Source organism: Ovis aries, chromosome 1 (genome assembly GCF_016772045.2).
Source record: "Ovis aries strain OAR_USU_Benz2616 breed Rambouillet chromosome 1, ARS-UI_Ramb_v3.0, whole genome shotgun sequence".
Lineage (NCBI taxonomy): Eukaryota > Metazoa > Chordata > Mammalia > Artiodactyla > Bovidae > Ovis > Ovis aries.
This window is the reverse complement of record NC_056054.1, coordinates 100,660,472-100,681,749: the sequence shown is the minus strand read 5'-3', so window position 1 is coordinate 100,681,749 and position 21,278 is coordinate 100,660,472. Positions and strand designations below refer to the sequence as shown.

Below are 21,278 nucleotides of genomic sequence, written 5' to 3'. Positions count from 1 at the left end.
ACCTTGAAAAAGCTATTCTTTTCAATAATTGCTGGTTTAAAATACTTACTGTACTTCACCTTAAGAACTGGCGTTTAGGTTGATGTGAAGTATGCTAACTTTAAACTTTATCACACATGATAGTGGAATTTTTCTTGACTGTAGATTTTTTAAACGGCCGTTGTTGTCAGTCGTTCAGTCGTGTCCAGCTCTTTGCGATCCCATAAACTGCACCACACCACACTTCCCTGCCCTTCACCATCTCCTGGAGTTTGCTCAAACTCATGTCTGTTGAGTCAGTGATGCCATCCAACCATCTAATTCTCTGTGGCCCCTTCTCCTCTTGCCCTCAATCTTTCCCACCATCAGGGTCTTTTCCAGTGAGTCAGCTCTTCACATCAGGTGGCCAAATGAACTCCATGAACAGTATGAAAAGGCAAAAAAGCAAAAACCTATAGTGCATGATATAAAAAGGCTGATTTTTTTGTATTTGAGAAAGAATTTGCTAATCTTTTAACATTCTCTTGCCGGTACTTTTTGTTGTCACCTGTTTATGTATTTGCAAGATGATTAGCCTAAGAATAGAGATGAAAGTTTTTAGCTATATGGAAATGCAATACATGATATTCTGAGCGTTATTCTCTAGACTGATGATCTCCAAAGTGGTTGCATGAAATGAGTCATTTGGGTTTGGGAAGGAAGTATTAGAACATGTATTTCTATTTAGTTTTTCTTAATTTTTTTTTTTTTACTAATTTTTGTGTTTTATAATGCATCGTTGAATATTTTTAGGAATTATATATAGATTACTGTATGCTCTTTGAAGCTGGATGCTCACATTTTTTTGCTGTTCCATATTATTTAACTTGTGGAGAATCCATTTTGTGAAAGGAATCACAATAATGGAAATTCCCTAGGTTGTAGGCTATGCACAAGAAATCAGCAGGCTTAAAAAACAATATCATTTCTCCTGGTCTTTAGAATTACTGATTGGATTTCTTGTCAGTGCTTCCAGTGCAGTTCAACTTGTTATACTTTGGAAAAGATACTGTGTTATCTATCTAATATTTTCTGGTCGTTACTCCTTCCTTCCTTTCTCATTTAAGTTTGTAAATATTTCTTATCTGTATACATTTTTAGTGTGCATGCATTAATATTTAGATGTTTATTTATACAAGCATACATATATTTTTTCAGCACCCTCTCCAGAAACAGGTGAGAATGACCACCTTAACTCACCGGGCCCGTCGTACTGAAGTAGGGAAGAATTCTGAAAAGAGGGTAGAAAGTGAGGAAGATATGAATCAAGACCGAAATCAAGACAATGAGGACATTGGAGACTCTAAGGATATCCGCCTCACCCTTATGGAAGAAGTATTGCTCCTGGGACTAAAAGATAAAGAGGTAATGCAGTTCGGCTTGCTTGGCTGTCTCAAAGACTTAAATATTGGAATGTTTTTAAGAAGTATCTGATAAAATATTTTCATTAATGCTAAACTGGCCTTAGAATTGTGCTTCAGCCATCTGGGGCATGGGGAAGTCTGGGAGGATGGCTGATTCTTGGAAGGTAAAATCCAGAAGTATAATCACTTGAAGTGTAATTACAGAATTACTCCAAAATTTTAAGACACAGTGTAAAGTGTTTGTAGTTTCCCAAGTGAGATTGATGGTGAAATGACCTCTTACTAAACTAAGAAAGGGGACCCACACACGTTGAAGTCTTCTTGAGCTTTAGGGAGAAAAGTCTTTTAAATGAGAAGACAAGGAACATGTGTGGTTAGCTGCTTACAAAAATAAATAATGGGTAGGTTTCTTATAATACAGTAAGAATAACTTCCATTCTGTGGATCTTTAGAAGTTAAAGATCAACAATTGATGAAGATTATTTTAGAAAATATTTTAAAATTAATTGTAGCTTTCTCTTTTTTCTAATTTTTCCCTTATTAATAGAACATTTATTTTATAATGAGGTTAGTTTTGAGATAGCAAGGCTTGTGATATAATCAAATATTTTTTTCGCTTTTCTACTAGTAGTATACATTATCCTTCATTTGTGATTTAACTATTTATTGTGTTTTCCCTTCACTTTCCTCCCTTATGAAGAGGTTATAAAGATAATGTAAGTAATATTTTAAACAATCTACTTCCTTTTCAAGAAGACTTTGGTATATACAAAAAAGGCATATTTATTATTGCCCTCAGTTTTGAAAACATCAAATTTAAATGTTACTTTATATTTAAAAAACACTAAATGTGGCTTTGATAATTGTCCTTAGATAGAAATGAATTGGCTACATACATCTAGTAATATCTCTTCTTTACTACACTGACTCCTCAACTTGAGAATACCCTTGTTTTACTTTGTATTATGCTATTTTATTTTTTTTCTCTATCACTTTTCCCTCTTCTGTTTTTTGTCATGTCAAATTACCAACTTGAACAAGATTACAAGACATTATAGGCATTATAGCCTGTGTATTGTTAAAACTAATACTAGAGACATGCCCATATGTACCTGGCCAAGACACAAACATACCAGAAAATCTTGCCTAGAAGTATATTTTCCTGTTTGCTGAGAAGGTTGGTGAGGCTCTAGTTTTATAAAAGTTAAATAAATGAAAAAGCAAAACTGACTCGTTAAGACAAAGTCAGAGTAGGTCTGAAGTTTAGGTGGTATAAAGACTTTGAGATGTTTACACAGTGCCTCAGAAACATTCACTGACTATAAAAGAAGAATTTAGATATAAAAAGCTGTTTTGTTTGGTTTAGTTTTGAATAGGAATGATTAATTTCCTGCTGAATCTAGATACTAGAATTTTTGCTTTGGTTCTATAGCGAAACTTACTTTGGATTTGTCTTTTGGACACAGAAACTTGTGTTTCTGAGTTTATAATAGTTAATATAAACTGAAGGAAATAGGATAAAAAAATAAAGAAGCTTGTTTAGAGAGATGATCATAGTAGGTGTTAGATATACTGGTAAAACACTGTACAAAGATGGGTAGATAATATCCACCTTTTGAATTGTTCTAATTTTATTTTGGGGGATAGTTGATAAATTTTTAGCTTTCAGTTGACTCAAAAAGAATGAGAAATGATAAATCCTCAGGCATACAAAAATAGGAGAAGTCAAACTTTCTGATTTATTAAAGTTGTAATAGTTGTTCCAAAATGCCAGTAGCATAACTAGCTCTAAAAATATTACATTGATTTCCAGCTCAACTTGTTTTCTTATCTTTCAAACCACTTGTTGATTTATTTAATTAACATTTAATGCGCTTAGCATTATACAGGGCTTCCCAGGTGGTGCTAGTGGTAAAGAATCTGCCTGTCAGTGCAGGAGGCGCGGTTTGATCCCTGGGTTGGGAAGATCCCCTGGAGTAGGAAATGGCAACCCACTCCAGTATTTTTGCCTGGAAAACCCCATGGACAGAGGAACCCGGTGGGCTATAGTCCACAGGGTCGCAGAGAGTCAGACACGACTGAGCAATTAAGCATGGCATAGCATTATACAGATAGTAAGGTAAATATAAAATAAACTAAGCTATGGTGCTTGGGGTTGCATATTTAGGTGGTAAAATTATACAGAGAAGGGGATTACCATATTTGTTAGGGTAGTAGTTACCTTTTTGTGAGAAGTAGAGGAGGAGGTAGTGTTAGTGATGAGAAAAGAGCATGAAGGGGCTTTTCTAACAGTTTTCTGATTCTCTACTTGGAGAAAATTTCATAGATATTCACCTAGGGATAAATCATTGAGTGTTTCACTTTTGTGTACTCTCTTCTGTGTGCATTATATTTCACAATTCAAAAGATTTTTAAAGTAAATTAAAAACACCAAGTTTTTCCATGTTAGAACAGTAAGTGCAGAGGAAGTTGGAGAGAGGAAGGATCATCATAGGTTGGAATAATTGGGGGAAGAACAAAAGGCAGTGAAACTAGCTGGATCTTTAAGAATGGGTGTTATGTTTGTACACTTAGTTGTCTGACTCTTTGAGACCCATTGGACTGTAACCTGCCAGGTTCCTCTATCTATGGGATTTTTTAGGCAAGAATAGTGCCATTTCCTTCTCTAGGGGATCTTCCCAACCCAGAGATCAAACCCAGACTCCTATGTCTCCTGCATTGCAGGCAGATTCTTTATCTACTGAACTATCGAGGAAGCCCATAGATTTACATAAATGGAGAGAACGGAACTCAACTTCTGGATGAGTTAGCAATGGTATCTTGAGCTTTATGAATCTGGGAGATAATTGAGTACCAGTATGACTAAAATATGTACTTCCCTGGTGACTCAGTGGTAAAGAATCTGCCTGCAATGCAGGAGACATGGATTCAGTCCCTGGGTTGGGAAGATCCCCTGGAGAAGGAAATAGCAACCTACTCCAGTATTCTTGCCAGGAAAGTTCTATGGACAGAGGAGCCTGGCGGGCTACAGTACACAGGGTCGCGAAAGAGTCAGACACCACTTAGCTGCTGAAACTACAACCCAAAACAGCATGACTGAAGCAGGTGGTATTCTTAGAAAACAGTGATCTCATTATTTTCTCAAAATTGACAAATTAGCTTCAGATCAGAGTAGAAATGATTTTGAGTGCCAGGCAAGACTTGTAGACTCTCCTTTAAGTAAAAGGGAATCAGCCTAATGAAAACAGCAACATCCATTTCATTTTGGGGTCTAGTTGGAGAATATTTTTGCTCTTATTTTCTTTGGTATATGTTTTGAGTATATGTTTTGGTATATGTGTAATTTCGTGTTTTTACATCATTTGTTTGTGACATGTCAAAAAAAAATTCTTAAATGTTAACCTTTGCATCCCAAAGTTAACTTTTGCTGAAGATTTCCATTAAATTTTCAGTGTAGAACCTAATGCTATAACTTTTTTAGATTATATTTTAAAAAGCTGTAAGAAAATAACATAATGAGACTAATATTTCAAGAATTGTAGGCCTAGAAAGAAATTATAGTAGGTCTTATAGTCCAATTGCTTGTGAAATATTACTGTCATACTTTCTCAAAATTCTTCTGAGGAGTAGCTGCCATAGACTGGTTTAAAATATTAAGCTTCACTGTCTTGTGAAATAATCAGGAAATTTAAATATGTGTTTCAAATACATTTAAAATTAGATGTTTCCTTGGTTCAATAACACTAAGCTTAACTGAGAAAATTAAACTTGAGTTACCAGCGTGACCACAATAAAATAGGTTTATTTCCTGTTGAAATCAAGATCCTGTTTGTCATTATCGCCTTTATTAAAAGTTTTTTTATAGATACTAATATTGATTTATGGACAGCTAATGCTTTCTTTTTTTTTTTTTTTTTGAAAAATATAACTAAAGAACATTTATTTGTTTTTCACCAAGACTTTATCTTAAGGACGTAACTAAACTGCGCCTCCACTCCCCACCCCAATTTGAAGGAGGATTAGTACGGTGGATGTTATAAAGCAGGTATGAACGGTTTGAGGTACTGGAACCAAAGTTAACCGACAAAAACCAACTTCCATCTAAATCATCATAAAAATGTTTAAGTAAAAAAAAGGGGAGGTGCAAAGGGGTTTTCAGATTGAACAAGATAATCACATTTTATCTAATACATTGAATTCTGGCTAGGGTATACCAAAATGGAAACAGGATAACTATAATACAAAACTTCCACTACAGCACACTGCACACACCTGTGTTCCAAGCCCTCTCCCATTCCCCTAATGCTTCCAAACTCAACTATTTCCCAGCCTGTTGGGCCTGTTGATGAAGGAGCACGTAGATCTCTTTAATCCAATCTTTGTTATAAGGCTGGTATGTCTGGGTATCAGCTTGGTAAATAGGGCAGCTGAGGCCTGCCAGGTCATCAATAAAATCAAACAACTGACTGATATCATATGTGATAGAGGGGCTGTTGGGATTCATTCTGTTCAGATTTACTTCATATATTTTACAAACGCCTTCCATACACTCATTCACAGATTCATAGTCAGCGTAAGTTCTGCCTTCTGGTCTCTCGGTAGGCTGTACCAGCAAGATGGTGTGAAACATCGTGCCAAAGTCTCCCGCTGCAGCCGATGCTGACTTCGCTGCCGCACCTAATGCCTTAATTAAATTGCTAGTATATTTTAAATTTCTCACTTATGAAAACCTTTATAACTAAGTTACCTATAAGAAGCATGAACCTACTAATGCTTTTGACTTTTGGTCATAATCTTTTAAATTTGGATAGTGTTTTTTAACCCTCTTCCCTTCCTTGCAAAACTCTATCTTAATAATGCCATTTATTGAGTACTTATATGGACTCTAAAATCAACTGCAATGGTGATAGCAGCCATGAAATTAGAAGACAATTGCTTCTTGGAAGGAAAGCTATGACAAATTTAGACAGTGTATTATAAAGCAAAGACATCACCTTGCCAACAAAGATCCATGTAGTCAAGGCTGTATGGTCTTTCCGGTAGTCATGTAGTCATGTAGTAAGAGTTGAACCATAAAGAAGGCAGAGCACCAAATAATTGATGTTTTCAAACTGTGGTGCCAGAGAAGACTCTTGAGAGTCACTTGGACTGCAAGGACATCAAACCAGTCGGTCCTAAAGGAAATCAACCCTGAATACTCATTGGAAAAACTGATGCTGAAGCTGAAGCTCCAATAATCTGGCTACCTGATGCGAAGAGTGGACTCATTGGAAAAGATCCTGATGCTGGAAAGTACTGAAGGCAGAGGGAGAAGAGGGCAACAGAGGCTGAGATGGGTGGATGGCATCACTGAGTCAGTGGACATGAACTTGGGCAAACTCCGGGAGATGGTGAGGGACAGGGAGACCTGGCGTGCTGCAGCCCATGGTGTTGCAGAGTCAGACGTGACTGACTGAACAACAGCTGTGCAATGTAACATAAAAGCTTTTCACCATATTTCTCATCTCACTGGAGTAAAAATTGACAGTATTGTTCACTGGTATTATGAAAATGTGTTTTCTTTTTTAAATTTTTATTTCTTTTTGGTTGTGCTATGTCTTTGTTGCTGCACATGGGCTTTGTCTGGTTACAGAGAGCTGAAAGTGGGAGGAAGGGGTTACTCTCTAGTTGCAGTGTGCAGTCTTATTGTGGTGGCTTCTCTTCTTACTGAACAAGGCCTCTAGGCACGCAGGCTTCAGTAGTTGTGATGCACAGGCTTAGTTGCCCTGGGGCATGTGGAATCTTCCTGGCCAGGGATCAAACTGGTATCCCTTGCCTTGCAGTGAACCACTGAACCACAAGAAGGTCCCCTGGAAATATATTTTCATTCATTCGTTTAGTCACCAAAAATCTATTGAATATTTCGTATATGACAAGTGCTGAATATTAGAAAAGAACAAAAACAATAGTCCCAGCTTTTGAGATTATTTATAGTCTATGACCTGAGAGTGGCTGGAGAAGTTAGGAGAGGGGTCAGAAAAGTCAGCAGACTGTTGCGCTAAAGTGAGATATATGCATACTATGTTCTGAGTACTGAGGGAACAGAGAAGAAAGATACCTAACTTGGATAGGTGTGGAAAATAATAGGTGGGAGAGGGAAAGAGAAAAGATATTGGAGAAGACTTATGGGAGGTGATAAGTCTTAATCTGAATTCTGAAGATGAGCAAGAGTTAGTCAGTGAAGAGAGACAGTTTCTAGGAAAAAAGAACATCAGTTGCATGTTTGAAATAATTTCAGTGATCCATATACTGGAATAACCACATGCATCCTATTTCCTTTAAATGAACTTAGATGTTATAAAGAAGTACCAGAGTTGGACATCCAGTTGTGTGTTTTATTGTTTAACTTTTCAAAAATTATAAAATACAACCTATCCAAAAAAGTGTTTAAAACACATATGTAAAATTTAACAAGTAGTTTTAAACACTCATGTGCTGTCTTAATTGCAACATGTGGAGTCTTTAGTTGCGACATGTGTACCCTACATCTAGTTCCCTGACCAGGGATTGAACCTGCATTCCCTGTATCGGGAGCATAGTGTCTTAGCCACTGAACCACCAGGGAAGTCCCCAAAAACAAACACTCATGTAACCACCAGCAATAGAACATTGTCAGCATCCTAGAAGCATCATCTTGTGCCCTTCCCTAATCACACGCTGCTCTATCTCCCTATAGTTTTAGCGTGTATAAATCCCTAAATAATATATTTCCGTCTTGCTTGTTTTTTAAACTTTATGTTTTGGGGTTAGTACTGTCATGTATTCTTTTGTTCATTATGTTTGAAATCTATCCATATTGTTGAATATAATTTAATTCAGTTCATTACAGTGTAGTATTTCATTATATGAATATATGGCCATTCTACTAGTAAATGGACACTCAGGAGTCCATTATGAATAGTGCTGCTAACAATATTCTTGTACTTTTACCAGTTATGTTCTTTCAAACAATGTCACCATTCATACCTATAAAAAAATAATAAACTGAATAAAACTTTCATTTTAAATTATAAATCTAAAATATGTTAATGCTTATCTTTTCAAAATTACTAATGATCCTTCATCAATTGTAATTTACTCATTATAATTTATTCGCAATGGGAGATTGGAAGTGCCAGTTTTTTTTTAAGCTGGTTAAAAAAAAAAATCTCAGTGAACAATCTGTAAGTTAAAAACAAAATCAGCTGCAATAAGTTAGTATACAACTTGTGGATGAATGGCTATAGGTGGAGAAAATTGCTCCTCTTTGAAAGTTGCTCAGTCCAAAAACATTTTATTACAATCAAAAGATTAAAAGTATAATTTATAATTTAGGTCACAACCTAGTTTCCTGATTGCACAAAATGAACAATAAATCTCTTGTCCCTGGTATTGCCATTGTGAATAGGGCCAAGTGTATCAGAAAGACTTGTCAGCTTTTATGGTTTTAACATAGGCTGTTACCCCCCCAAGAAAGAACTTTTGTTTTGCTCTTTTTTTTTTTAGTATCTAGTCAAGTGATCCCAAAGGATTATTTACTGTTGGTTCAAAAGGTAATAAACTGGGAGATCAAAGTCCTATTTTAACAGTAGGAAAATATAATTTAAGCTGTTTCATTGAGAGCCTGCCTCTATATATGCTCCCCAGTACCCAAATGCATGCTGTTTTAACATTTCTGGTATTGACGTTAAGACAAAAGCCATCCACTTAAATTTGGACTTTTGGCTCTGACCACTGCTTCTATAAACTTGATGTGAGCCATTTCATCTCTTTGTCTCTCTCTTCATATTTTGTTAGTATAGCAATAGAGTTTTCAAAAAAGTTTGCACTTTCTCTTTCTTGATCCTGCACAGCACATATTATCCTCTCTTTATGGGAGTCAAAGTTAAACTGGAACAATAAATTGCGAAATTTATGTTCAAGTTGAGCATATATATACTGACATGTTTCAATTCTCGTTTCCTTTTCTGTATATTCTGTAACTGTTTTCTTTGTTGTTACCATGGGGATTACATTTAACATCCTAATGTTATAACATTTTAAGTTGAATTTATACCAACTTAACTAACACACAGAAACTGCTTCTCTACAGCTCCACCCCACCCCTTTTAGTTATTGATGTTACAAAATTACATCTTTATATATTTTATGCCCTCAAACTTAAGCTAATTATGCTGCATTAGTCTCTTAAATTATGTACAAAACAGAATATAGAATAACAAACCAAAGTTACACCGATACTCGCTTTTAGACTAATGTTTTAAAGTGTATTAGTCTCCTAAATCATGTAGAAAACAAAAAGTGGAATTGCAAATCATTTTTACTATAATACTAGCTTTTTTAATTGTCCATGTGTTTACTTTACTGACATCTTTATTTCTTCATACTGCTTTGAGTTACTGTCCAGTGTCCTTTCATTTCTACCTGTAGGGTACCCTTTAGAATTTCTTACAGGGCAGACCTAGTGGAAAGGGACTCCCTGAGCTTTTGTTTATTTGGAAATTTCTTAATTTCTCCTTCATTTTTGAAAGATAATTTTGCTGGATAGAGAATTCTTGGTTGACAGGTGTTTTTCCCCCCCTTTTTGAATTTTGAATATATTAGCCCATTGCCTTCTGGTCTCTGAAGTTTCTGATGAGAAATCTGTTGATAATCTTATTGAGGCTCTCTTGTATGGGACAAGTGGCTTCTCTTCTGTTGCATGCAAGATTCTCTCTTTGTCTTTGACTTTCATCTGTTTGATTTTACTGTGCCTCAGTGTGCATATGTTTGAGTTCATTCTGTTTGGAGTTCATTGAGCTTCTGGATGTTTATATGCATACCTTTTTATCAAACTTGGGAAATTTTAGACCAGTATTTCTTCAAATAATCTCTCTGCCCCTTTTGCACTCCCTGCAGAGAGCAAAAGTATACCCAAAGTGTGTATGTTGGTTCACTTTTGTTGATATCCCACAGTTCCCTGGGATATGTTCATTATTCTTCAATCTTTTTTCTTTCTGTTCCTCAGGCTCAATAATTTCAGTTTGTCCTATCTCCAGGTGTGTTAATTCTTCTGCCTGCTCAAATCTTCCTTTGAGTCCCTCTAGTAAATTTTTATTTCAGTAATTATACTTTTAGCTCTAGAATTCCTTTTTGATTTATTTTTAGGTTTTCTTTTTACTGATATTTCCATTTCCTTCATACATTATTTTCCTGACTTTCTACACATCTTCCTTTAGTTATTTGAGAATCTATCATTTTAAAGTATTGTTTACTAGGTCTGTCATCTGGTCTTTCTGGAACAGTTTCTATTGGGTTTTTTTTTTTTTTTCTTTTGAGTGATACTGAACTGTTTATGATTTTTTGACTGAAAATTGGACATTTGAGTGTAATGATAGGTAACTCTGGAAATCAGATTTGCTGGGTTTTGTTTTTTCAGATTTATTTAGGTATAACTGAAAAAAATTGTGGAATTAAGTATACAGCATGATGATTTTGTATATATATACATTGCAATAAGATTATCCCATCACATTAATTAACACACCCATCACCTGATGGATATTTGCCTTTGTGTGTATGTATGAGAGAACATTTATTCTCTTAGCAAATTTTGGTTATACAGTACAGTGACATCAGATATACATCACCGTACATAAAATAAATAAGAATTTACTGTATAGCACAGGGAACTATATTTAGTATCTTGTAATAACCTATCATGGAAATGAATCAGAAAAAAGGAAATATCTGTATCTATTTAACCAAATCACTATGTTATATATCTGAAACTAACACAAAATTGTAAATCAGGTGTACTTTAAGAAAAAGTAGATAGCAATATAGTGTTGTCAATATAGTCACCATGGTATACATCAGAACCTTATTCATTATGTAACTGAAAGTTTGCACCCTTTTACTATCCTCTACCTGTTTCCCCCTACTTCCCAATCCCTGGCAACCACTTTTCTGCTCTCTGTTTCTAGGAGCTCAGTTTGTTTGTTTTTAATTTTACATGTCAGTGATACCATGCAGTGTTTATCTTTTTCTCTGGCTTATTTCACCTCTAGGTGAAATATCTCTGGGGCATAATACCCTCCAGATTCATTCATGTTGTCACAAGTGACTGGATTTCTGTCTTTTTTTAAGACTGAGTAATATTTTTTTCCTTGATCCATTTACCCGTTGATGGACGCTTAGATTGTTTCCACACTTTGGCTATTGTGAAAAATGCTGTAGTTTAATACAGATATCTTTTTGCGATAGTGGTTTTATTTCGTTTGTATATATACACAGAGGTGGAATTGCTGGATCATATGGTAATCCTGTTTCTACTTTCTTTTGAGAAACCTCCACACTGTTTTCCATAGTTGCTATACCAGTTTACATTCCCACCAACAGTATATAGAAATTCCCTTTTCCCCACATTCTTGCTAGCATTTGTTATCTCATCTTTTTAATAATAGCCATTCTAACAGGTATGAGTTGTTATCTCATTGTCATTTTTTTTAATTAACTTATTTAAATTAATTTGTTTGGCTGCATCAGGTCTTAGTTGCAACACATATGATCCTTAGTTTCTGTATGCCAACTCTTAGTTGTGGCATGTGGGATCTAGCTCCTTGACCAGGGATCGAACCCCGATCCCCTGCACCGGGAGCGTGGCATCCCAGCCACTGAACCAACCAGGAAGGTCCCTCTTTGTGGTTTTGATTTGTATTTCCCTTATGATTAGTGATGTTGAGCACCTTTTCATGTGCCTGTGGACCACTTGTGTATTTTCTTTGGAAAATGTCTGTTCAAGTTCTTTGCCCATTTTTAAATTGCACAATATGGTTTTTTGCTATTGAGTTACATGAGTTCCTTGTATGCCATGGATGTTAATCACTTATTGGATATATGGTTTGTAAATATTTTCTCCCATTCCATACGTTGCCTTTTCATTTTATTGATGGTTTCCTTTGCTGTGCAGAGGCTTTTTAATTTGATGTAGTCCCCTTTTAAATTTTTTTGCTTTCGTTGCTTGTACTTTTGGCATCAAGTCCAAAAAACCTGGAGAGAGAGCTTACCTTCTGTGTTTTCTTCTTGTAGTTTTACTGTTTTTCAGGAGTTATGCTTCAGTCTTTAATTCATTTTTAGTTGATTTAAATTTCCCCTGTGTATGTAGTTGCTTTTGAATGTCCTAGTCTTTCGTATCTGACTCCAAAAAGGAGACAAGAGAAAATAAAGAGGAAGAAAAAGACATCAACCCTTTAAATCACCTGGCAGTCACTTCAGCCAGAAGGTGAAGGGCTTGCAGCAAACAAGGGAGGTTACAGTGGTCTCTGTGTCTGCACTTCCATGATCAGAATGCAGATCCCTGTTATTTGGATGGCAGAGTCCATATTGCCTACCCTAGCTCCTAGTTGGAACATATAAGCTGCATATAAGCCACATGCATGGCTGCCTGCCATGGGATTAGGGGATGGGAGATGGGTAGCCTGTGCTAAACTAAAATTTGAAATTGACTAGAATTAACTGTAATTAGTGATCCATGGCTCCCCGTGGAAGTTGCAAACCTTCAAGAGTTTCCCAAGTTCGAAAATACTTATATCAGACAGATTGTACTGATAAAATTGTGTCTTGGTGGGAAAACAGATTTCTGATACTTCCTATAAGGCAACTTCCCAGAATCCCCACATTTCTTTTTTATATATTCTGGCCGTGTTACTATCCCCATAACTTATGTTAAATTCTGCATTTCCTTTCAAAGCCCATTACAAATCAAAAAGTGACCTTGCGGTTCTCTAAATTCCCTTGCATTTATCATACCTCTCAATGTCTTTAGTTACTTAATTTTCTAAGTCTTATGGGCAATCAAAAAGGTACAAAATTCCAGTTAAAGTCCTGGAGATATAATCTTCAAGCATGATAACTATAATTAATAATATTGTATTGTATATATTAAAGTTGCTGAGAGAGTAGATCTTAAAAGTTCTCATCACAAGAAAAAAATTGTAATTAACTATGTTTGATGTTAAGAAGATTTATTGCCAGGATCCTTTCACAATGTGTGTGTGTGTGTGTGTGTGTATATATATATATATATATATATATATATATATCTCATTATGTTGTATACCTGAAACTAATGTAAATTTATATATCAATAAAAGAGTAGTATCCATATAAATTTATAATTTAAAAATTGGGAAGTAAAGGAATAAAGATGGGAGAAAGTGTAGGAGAGATATTAACTCTATCTTTTATAATAAGAAGTCAATTAGATGTTGTCTAAAATTGAAACATTTGAACAACAAAACTCAACTTCTTAATAATCTGTTTTCTTAACCATAGAAATAAGTCTGTTAGGAAAATCTCTTGTAATAAGAAAATGATTGAAGTTCAGTATTTCCTTCAGGTTCACTTTATTTTCTCTTTGTGTTAAATTTTAGTAAAATTGTGTTTATTACATTTTACTTTAAAAATAGCACATGTAGTATGATTTACTCCATTTTTTAAAAATGTGATGTCATGTTACTTGAAATTGACATAAAGAGGAAATTGAGGTTAACTTGAACATTGCTTTTCTTCATCACTTACTTTTCATAAATGTCATTTACTAAAAGACCCAAATAAGGTTAAAAAAGAGCTTGTGGAAAACATAAGACTATGTGTAGACTTTGTTTGGCTCCTAATTCAAACAAACCAATTATCCTAAAAAATGTGTTAAACAATTAATAAAATTTGGAGGCTTACAGAATAGTTTATAGTATTAAGGAATTGTTAATTTTTTAGGTGTGATAGTATTGACGTTTTTGTTTGTTTTTGGCCATGCAGCTTGTGGGATCTTAAAGGTTCCCCAACCAGGGATTAAATCCAGGCTCTTGGCAGTGAACACCAAGTCCTAACCACTGGAACAGCAGGGAATTTCCCAAAAATGTTTTTTAAAAAGAGTGTTGGGATCATGTTTTCTTAAATCATGGTTCCATTTTAGGCTATATTCTATTGATTCCTTGTTAGGAAAAGTTATGAAATTTTCTCACAGTTTCTTCTACCTCTGTGCCTCAGTATTTTATGAAAATTTATAGTGTGTGATTCTTGCCTGGAGAATCCCCATGGACAGAGGAGCCTGGCAGGCAACAGTCCATAGAGTCACAAAGAGTTGGACACGACTGAACGACTTCACTTTCTTTTCTATAGTGTGTGCATTCTGTTCCATAATTTACGCAAATGTTCTATGAAGGAAAGCCCCAAAACTGTGGTGAGAGAAGAAGCAGATGGGAAAATTGGTGGGTATTAGAAAAGATATGTGTAGTATATATATAAAGAAAAATCTGGTTTTATATATATATGCAAATAATAAGATGATAGAAGTTATGAACAATTATTTTATATGATTCTTTTTTCTTTCTGTATTTTCTAAAATGTATGTATACTGCTGAGTAACATTGTGGGAAAAGAAAGGCATATAAGTTAGTTACTGTTTCTGGTGCTACAATCATTTTTTAATTGTTTAGAATAAAAATTAAGGACATTTTTACTGGTCAGAATGAGGTGTAAAGCTAAGGTAGGAATATTCAAAGCTAACCAGTTTTCTTTTATTTTGGATTTCTTTTTCACTGACAAGGGACTGTGCTTAGTCACTCAGTCGTGTCTGACTCTTTGTGGCCCCATGGACTGAAGCCCACCAGGCTCCTCTGTTCATGGGATTTCTCAGGCAAGAATATTGAAGTGTGCTGCCTTTTCCTACTCCAGGGAATCTTCCCAACTCAGGGATCAAACCCATGCCTCTTGCTTCTCCTGCTTTGGAAGGTGGATTGTTTACCACTAATGCAACCACTGTGTTATTTGTTTTTATTTTCTGAACTTTTGATAGTGGCTTTTATTTAAAAAAAAAAAAAAAGGAGTTCCCTGGGTTGCTTAGTGGTTAGGATTCCTGGCTTTTACACACACACAAAACCTCAATTGGCAGCCCTGAGAAAACTAATAAACTGATTATTATGATCAGCTTTGCATCTTCCCACCCAATGTTCTGAGTAATCCTAAAAGGATATAGTCTTCATGTAGTTTATTGAGAAATTACATCCATTTTTCTAGGTTTATAATCCATTCTTCCCAATCATGCTGAAATCATCTGTTAAAAAATTAGAATAACATCCAATAACGTCATAGTTCCTTATTCCCCATTATGATTAAGCAGAGTGAGCTTTTAGTAATGCTTAATCTCTTTTCTAAAATGTCTCTTTTGGCTCTGTAGACATAGAAATATTAATTGGAGTTAGAATGAATCACATTAATTTATAAAAGAGGAAAATAGATCAGATCTTGGAGCCATTCATTTAATAGAGTACTTTTTTTTTTTGAAACATTTATTGAATTTGTTACAATATTGCTTCTACTTTCTGTTTTTGGATTTTGGCCATGAGGCATGTGGGATCTTAGCTCCCTGGCTGGGGATTGAACCTGCACCCGCTGTATTGGAAGGCAAAATCTTAACCACTGGACCACCAGGGAAGTCCCTAATAGAGTACTTTACAGGAAAATAGTAGATTAACTCTTCTTAAAGTTAATTTTTAGAGGGAAAAAATGAAATAAAATTCACTTTGCTTGTAAAACTTGTTTTCTTGTATAATTTTTGATAATCCTAGAGATCATCTTACAGACATTGGCCTTTGGAATTGGGCATGTAGGAAAGGCTTCAGGAAGACACAGCAAAATTCCTCTGTAATGGAAAGTGAAGCAATTTTTTTTTTTTTTTAGTTTTTTATTTTTAAAATTTTAAAATCTTTAATTCTTACATGCGTTCCCAAACATGAACCCCCCTCCCACCTCCCTCCCCATAACATCTCTCTGGGTCATCCCCATGCACCAGCCCCAAGCATGCTGTATCCTGCATCAGACATAGACTGGCGATTCAATTCTTACATGATAGTATACATGTTAGAATGCCATTCTCCCAAATCATCCCACCCTCTCCCTCTCCCTCTGAGTCCAAAAGTCCGTTATACACATCTGTGTCTTTTTTCCTGTCTTGCATACAGGGTCGTCATTGCCATCTTCCTAAATTCCATATATATGTGTTAGTATACTGTATTGGTGTTTTTCTTTCTGGCTTACTTCACTCTGTATAATTGGCTCCAGTTTCATCCATCTCATCAGAACTGATTCAAATGAATTCTTTTTAACGGCTGAGTAATACTCCATTGTGTATATGTACCACAGCTTTCTTATCCATTCATCTGCTGATGGACATCTAGGTTGTCTCCATGTCCTGGCTATTATAAACAGTGCTGCGATGAACATTGGGGTGCATGTGTCTCTTTCCATTCTGGTTTCTTTGGTGTGTATGCCCAGCAGTGGCATTGCTGGGTCCTAAGGTAGTTCTATTTGCAATTTTTTAAGGAATCTCCACACTGTTCTCCATAGTGGCTGTACTAGTTTGCATTCCCACCAACAGTGTAGGAGGGTTCCCTTGAAGCAATTTTAATGTTGAATCTTCAGATTGGGGGGAGAGAAAGATTTTTTTCTGAGATTTTTTTTCCTAATAAAATATTTTTTTAATTTGGAAAAATTAGAAAACCACCTTTTAAAGTAGACAGTATTTTATGTAACTGATAATCTTGAATATGAAATTGTATATTTGCCTGTTTTTCATTCAACTTTAAGGAGTTTCTAACATTTTTTAAAGCTCCTTTTAATGATGCTTTACGCTTCTTTGGTTTCTTTCCTCTTTTTACCCCAAGGAGGCAACTTTAAAATCTTTAACCTTCAGAGTTGTCTTAAGGTGTGTCTTTAAAGAGGTTTGAACAATGATCACTTGACTAAGTGGAAATTCAGCGCAAAGGTGTTGACTCTCAGAATTTATTGAAATCTTATTGCCCAAACTTTTACAAGAATAAAATAGCATTATCAAAAGTTTCAATATGTATAATCTTTGATTCAAAAATTTCTTCTAAGAATTTATTCAACAGAAGCACACATACAAATGAATTATTTCTTTACAGCATTTTTTTATAACGGCAAAAAACTGTAAGCAACCCAAACATACATCAATAAGAACTTGAATAGATAAACTATAGTGTATCTAAAATGCAGTACTATGCCCATAACAATGGTTGAGGTAGCTGTGTGTTTAGTGATGTGGAAAGATATCCAAAATAATGCCTAAGTGGAAAGTTGCCACTCAGTATAATCATATTTCTGTATGTAATATTAGCAAACATATAATACAATACATTATGCATATGAAGTCTAGAAAATATCCACTAAACTGTTATGTGGAAGTGATAAGATTATGAGACTTCTACTTTCTAAATTATACATTTCTAAAATATCTCTTCTTTTTTTGACAATTATGTATTACATTTATAATCAAGACAAAGTCTGCTATTCAAAGATCTCATTCTGCCAGTCCTCCAGTATTTTCTGTCGATCATGAAGCAGTGTGCAATTTTGGTTTCTCAGTAGATTCTAAAATTCTTCTTTTTTCCCTCATGTATATAGCCTTTGGTAATTAAATGTAATGATTGAATAGTAAACTTCAGTATGCATATGCTAGATCATCCTGCACACTAAAGCACACGGAATCTCCATTATACATGGCTTGAGAATTTACCAAGACAGCTAGATAAATTGAGAGGAAAATGGACTTCAGAGTTATAACTGTATTTTAAAGTCTTCATGTATATTCTTATACTTTTTTACTATTATGACATGATTCAATAAAAAGTTAAAAAACTGATTTGAAGAGTTTTATATAGTGTGAGATACTATGTTGGGAAAGCGTGCTATTGAAAAACACAGTTTGTACATCCTGGCCATTGTTTCTTCATTTGCAGCACTTCTCATTTATAGTTCTGTTGACAATCTGATATCGTTGTTACTGAAACAGAAGTTATATGGTCAGGTAGAAATGAAAAAACAAGGAAAACTTTCCTCTAATTGCTGTATTACTGGTTGAAATGTTTGTACACCTGTTGAGCTTCATAGTCAACAGGATTAAAAGTTATACCTAAGTAAATTATATATTCTACAGTAAAGTTATAGTTTAACCTTAACTAGGCAGCTAACTTCTATAAAGCCAAGTATTACTCAGGAGGTGGGGGTGGTGGGTAGGCTTACTCCCTCCTTAAAGAGGAGTTATAAAGATTACTCTTGAAGTAGCCATGAGGCAAGCAGTGAAGAGAACTAATCCCACCTTTGAGTCTAAGATCAGACCCTCAGGAAATTTGGATAAATCTAGGAATGCTTATAGTTCAGGCTGAGCTTTTACCAAGTTAACATATTTACTTTAAATCATAAATTTGTGCTTTCCAGAAACATTTATTGAGAAATACTGTCATATATTCTCTCCTTATATAGAATATATAATAAATTTATATTCTACTGAGGATAAGCAGTTGATTACAATATGAAATAATAAACGATAGAGGAGAAGTAGGCCCACACACACACACCCAGGTGAGGAACCTAACCCAGAGGGTGGAGTGGAGGAAAAGATAATGTTGGAGAAGGTTATGTGGAAGATGTGACCCTTGTACTCAATCCTTAAGAACAAGGAAGAGCTAAGTAAAGAAGAGTTTTGTTTCTTCTAGACAGAACTGTGTGTGCAAAGGCCAGTAGGCAAAAAAGGTGCATTAAGAGTACTTAAAATTGTTCCAGAAAGCTGGAGAATAGTGTTCTAGGGAAAATATGCCAGAGAGAAACAAGTAAGCAGCCTCCTGATTTAAGTGCAATAAGGGAGACCCAGGTTCAATCCCTGGGTAGGGAAGATTCCCTGGAGAAGGGAATGGCAACCCACTCCAGTATTCTTGCCTGGAGGATTTCATGAACAGAGGAGCTTGGTGGGCTACTGTTCATGGAGTCAAAAAAAGTTGGACAAAACTAAGTGACTAACACTTTCACTACTACTTTCACTAAGAAATTTGGATTTGACTGGGAGGAGAAGAGGGGAAGGAAGTTATATAATTTATTTGAGCTTGAAGGTTATGGGGAAAATGGAATTAGAAGACCTCTAGTTCTGCAGTATAGTGGTAAGGCTTACTTTTTTTTAATGTATTGTTGGAGGAATTCCCTGGTTGTCCAGTTTATAAGACTTGGTATTTCCATTTCCAGGGATCCACGTTTGATCCCTGGTCAGGGAACTAAGATCTCACAAGTCATATGGTGTGCTCCCCTGCCCCCCACCCGGCCAGAACTGTATTCTTGGTAGTCTCCCAGTCCCACCATGCCTTACTCACAGCAGAAGCAAATGCAGATCTTCTCTAAAGGAAGACATCCTCAGGGACTTCCCTGGTGATCCAGTAACTGAGACTCCAAGCTCCCAATGCAGGGGGCACAGATCTGATCCCTAATCAGGAAAGATCCCATGTGCCACATATTGTGGTCGAAAAAAAGGTAAAGGAATACATCCTAAGTTTAGGCCTCCAAAATCTCATAGGTTTATAAAAAATTAAATATGGGCCTCTTAATCAAATGTCATCAAACGTACAAAGAAAAATACACCCATGAGAAAGAATCAGCAGAAGTAACAATGGTTCATTCAAGGACCTTAGATACTAAAATGATCAAACAATGTGAAATGTCTATGATTTTTTAAAGAAAAGAATCATAAAATGAACACAAAATGAATCACAAAAGAAGAAATGATCACAAATGACCAGGTAAATGTGAAAAATAAATGGAACTTTAAGAGATGTAAAGTAGTGGGTCTGATGGTAAAGAATCTGCCTGCAGTGCAGGAGACCCAGGTTCGATCCCTGGGTCAGGAAGATCCCCTGGAGAAGGGAATAGCTACTCACTCCAAAACTCTTGCCTGGAGAATTCCATGGACAGAAGAGCCTGGAGGGCTATAGTCCATGGGGTTGCAAAGAGTTGGAGACGACTGAGCAACTAACACTTTCTCGGGGTTAGTTTAACATATTAAATATAGATGGAGAATAAAAAGTCAGATATGAACTAACTCTTGAAAAAGCAATATAGAGACAATGGAAATGGAAAATATATAGGAGATGTTAAAAGGCATGGAGGTTAGAATAAGAAAAATTGAAAGAATTAAGGGAATAGAGGAAAGCCAAAATTCTTAGAAATAAGAGTTGACATTTTTTGAGAAGTAATAAATGAGCCTACAGATACAGGAAGTGTATACCAAACAGGTTACATAAATTTACACACACTTATGTTGTAGTCAAATGGAAAAACACCAAAAGAGAAAACCTGAAAGGACCAGAGAAAAGAGACAAGCCACCTACCACAATCAATAAGAATGATTGATTTCTCACTGCAACAATGGAAACTAGAAGAGGAGGGCATAATATCTTCAATATGATAAAGACAAAACTATCAATCTAGAATTTTATATCCAGAAAAACAATATTTTTAAAACAATGGTAAAACGAAGACATTTCAGATCAACAAAATAGAATTTGCCTTCAACAGACTGTTACTTAAGGAAATTCTACTTTAGGAAGAAGGAAAATGGTACCAGAAAGGAGATCTGAGATGCAAGAAGAAATGGTGAGCAAAGAATTTGGTAAGCATCTGAGTAAATCTAAACAAGTGCTACCTGTATAAAATAATGATGTCTAATTTGTGAAGTAAAAGATACAATATTGGCCAATTAGGAGAGATTAATATATTGATTTGTTTTAATAGTATATTAATTTTAAATTATCATGCATGTTAAAATTTCAAAGATAACTTCCTAAAGAAAAGTGAATGTATAACTTCTAAATCAATAAAGAGGAAAACTGGATGTTTTTTGGCCACACCATTTGGCATGCAGGATCTTAGTTTCCTACCAAGGATTGAATCCACACCGGTCATGTTACATAACCTCCATAAGCCTTAGTTTCCTCATCTTTAACATGTGGATAATAGTAGAACCTCCCTTACAGGACTGTTGTGAAGATGTAATCA

The 21,278-nt window shown here is 35.3% G+C and overlaps 3 protein-coding genes and 1 pseudogene across 5 annotated transcripts in view; 3 read left to right on the top strand and 1 right to left on the bottom strand.

Moving 5' to 3' along the window:
• Positions 1-20,575, top strand: part of HORMAD1 (HORMA domain containing 1) — a 42,228-nt gene extending 21,653 nt beyond the window's left edge. Inside the window, exon 15 of one of the 2 annotated variants that reach the window (XM_027965012.3) lies at positions 1,177-20,575. The gene's annotated coding sequence lies outside the window, so the exon portion shown is untranslated. The remainder of the gene's footprint in view (positions 1-1,176) is intronic. The other variant, XM_060413929.1, reaches the window with a different exon arrangement.
• Positions 1-21,278, top strand: part of GOLPH3L (golgi phosphoprotein 3 like) — a 47,626-nt gene that overhangs the window by 1,044 nt on the left and 25,304 nt on the right. For both annotated transcript variants that reach the window (XM_004002460.4, XM_042251417.1), the window contains one exon: positions 1,177-1,383. In XM_004002460.4, the coding sequence (XP_004002509.2) occupies positions 1,201-1,383 (183 nt within the window). In that variant the 5' untranslated portion in view covers positions 1,177-1,200. The remainder of the gene's footprint in view (positions 1-1,176; positions 1,384-21,278) is intronic.
• LOC132659599 (ubiquitin-ribosomal protein eS31 fusion protein-like) overlaps positions 1,220-21,278 on the top strand; it is a 37,060-nt pseudogene continuing 17,001 nt past the window's right edge.
• LOC121819839 (enhancer of rudimentary homolog) lies at positions 5,686-6,044 on the bottom strand. Its single transcript, XM_042251533.2, has one exon. The coding sequence runs from the start codon at positions 6,010-6,012 to the stop codon at positions 5,701-5,703; it is 312 nt and encodes a 103-aa protein (XP_042107467.1). The 5' UTR covers positions 6,013-6,044; the 3' UTR covers positions 5,686-5,700.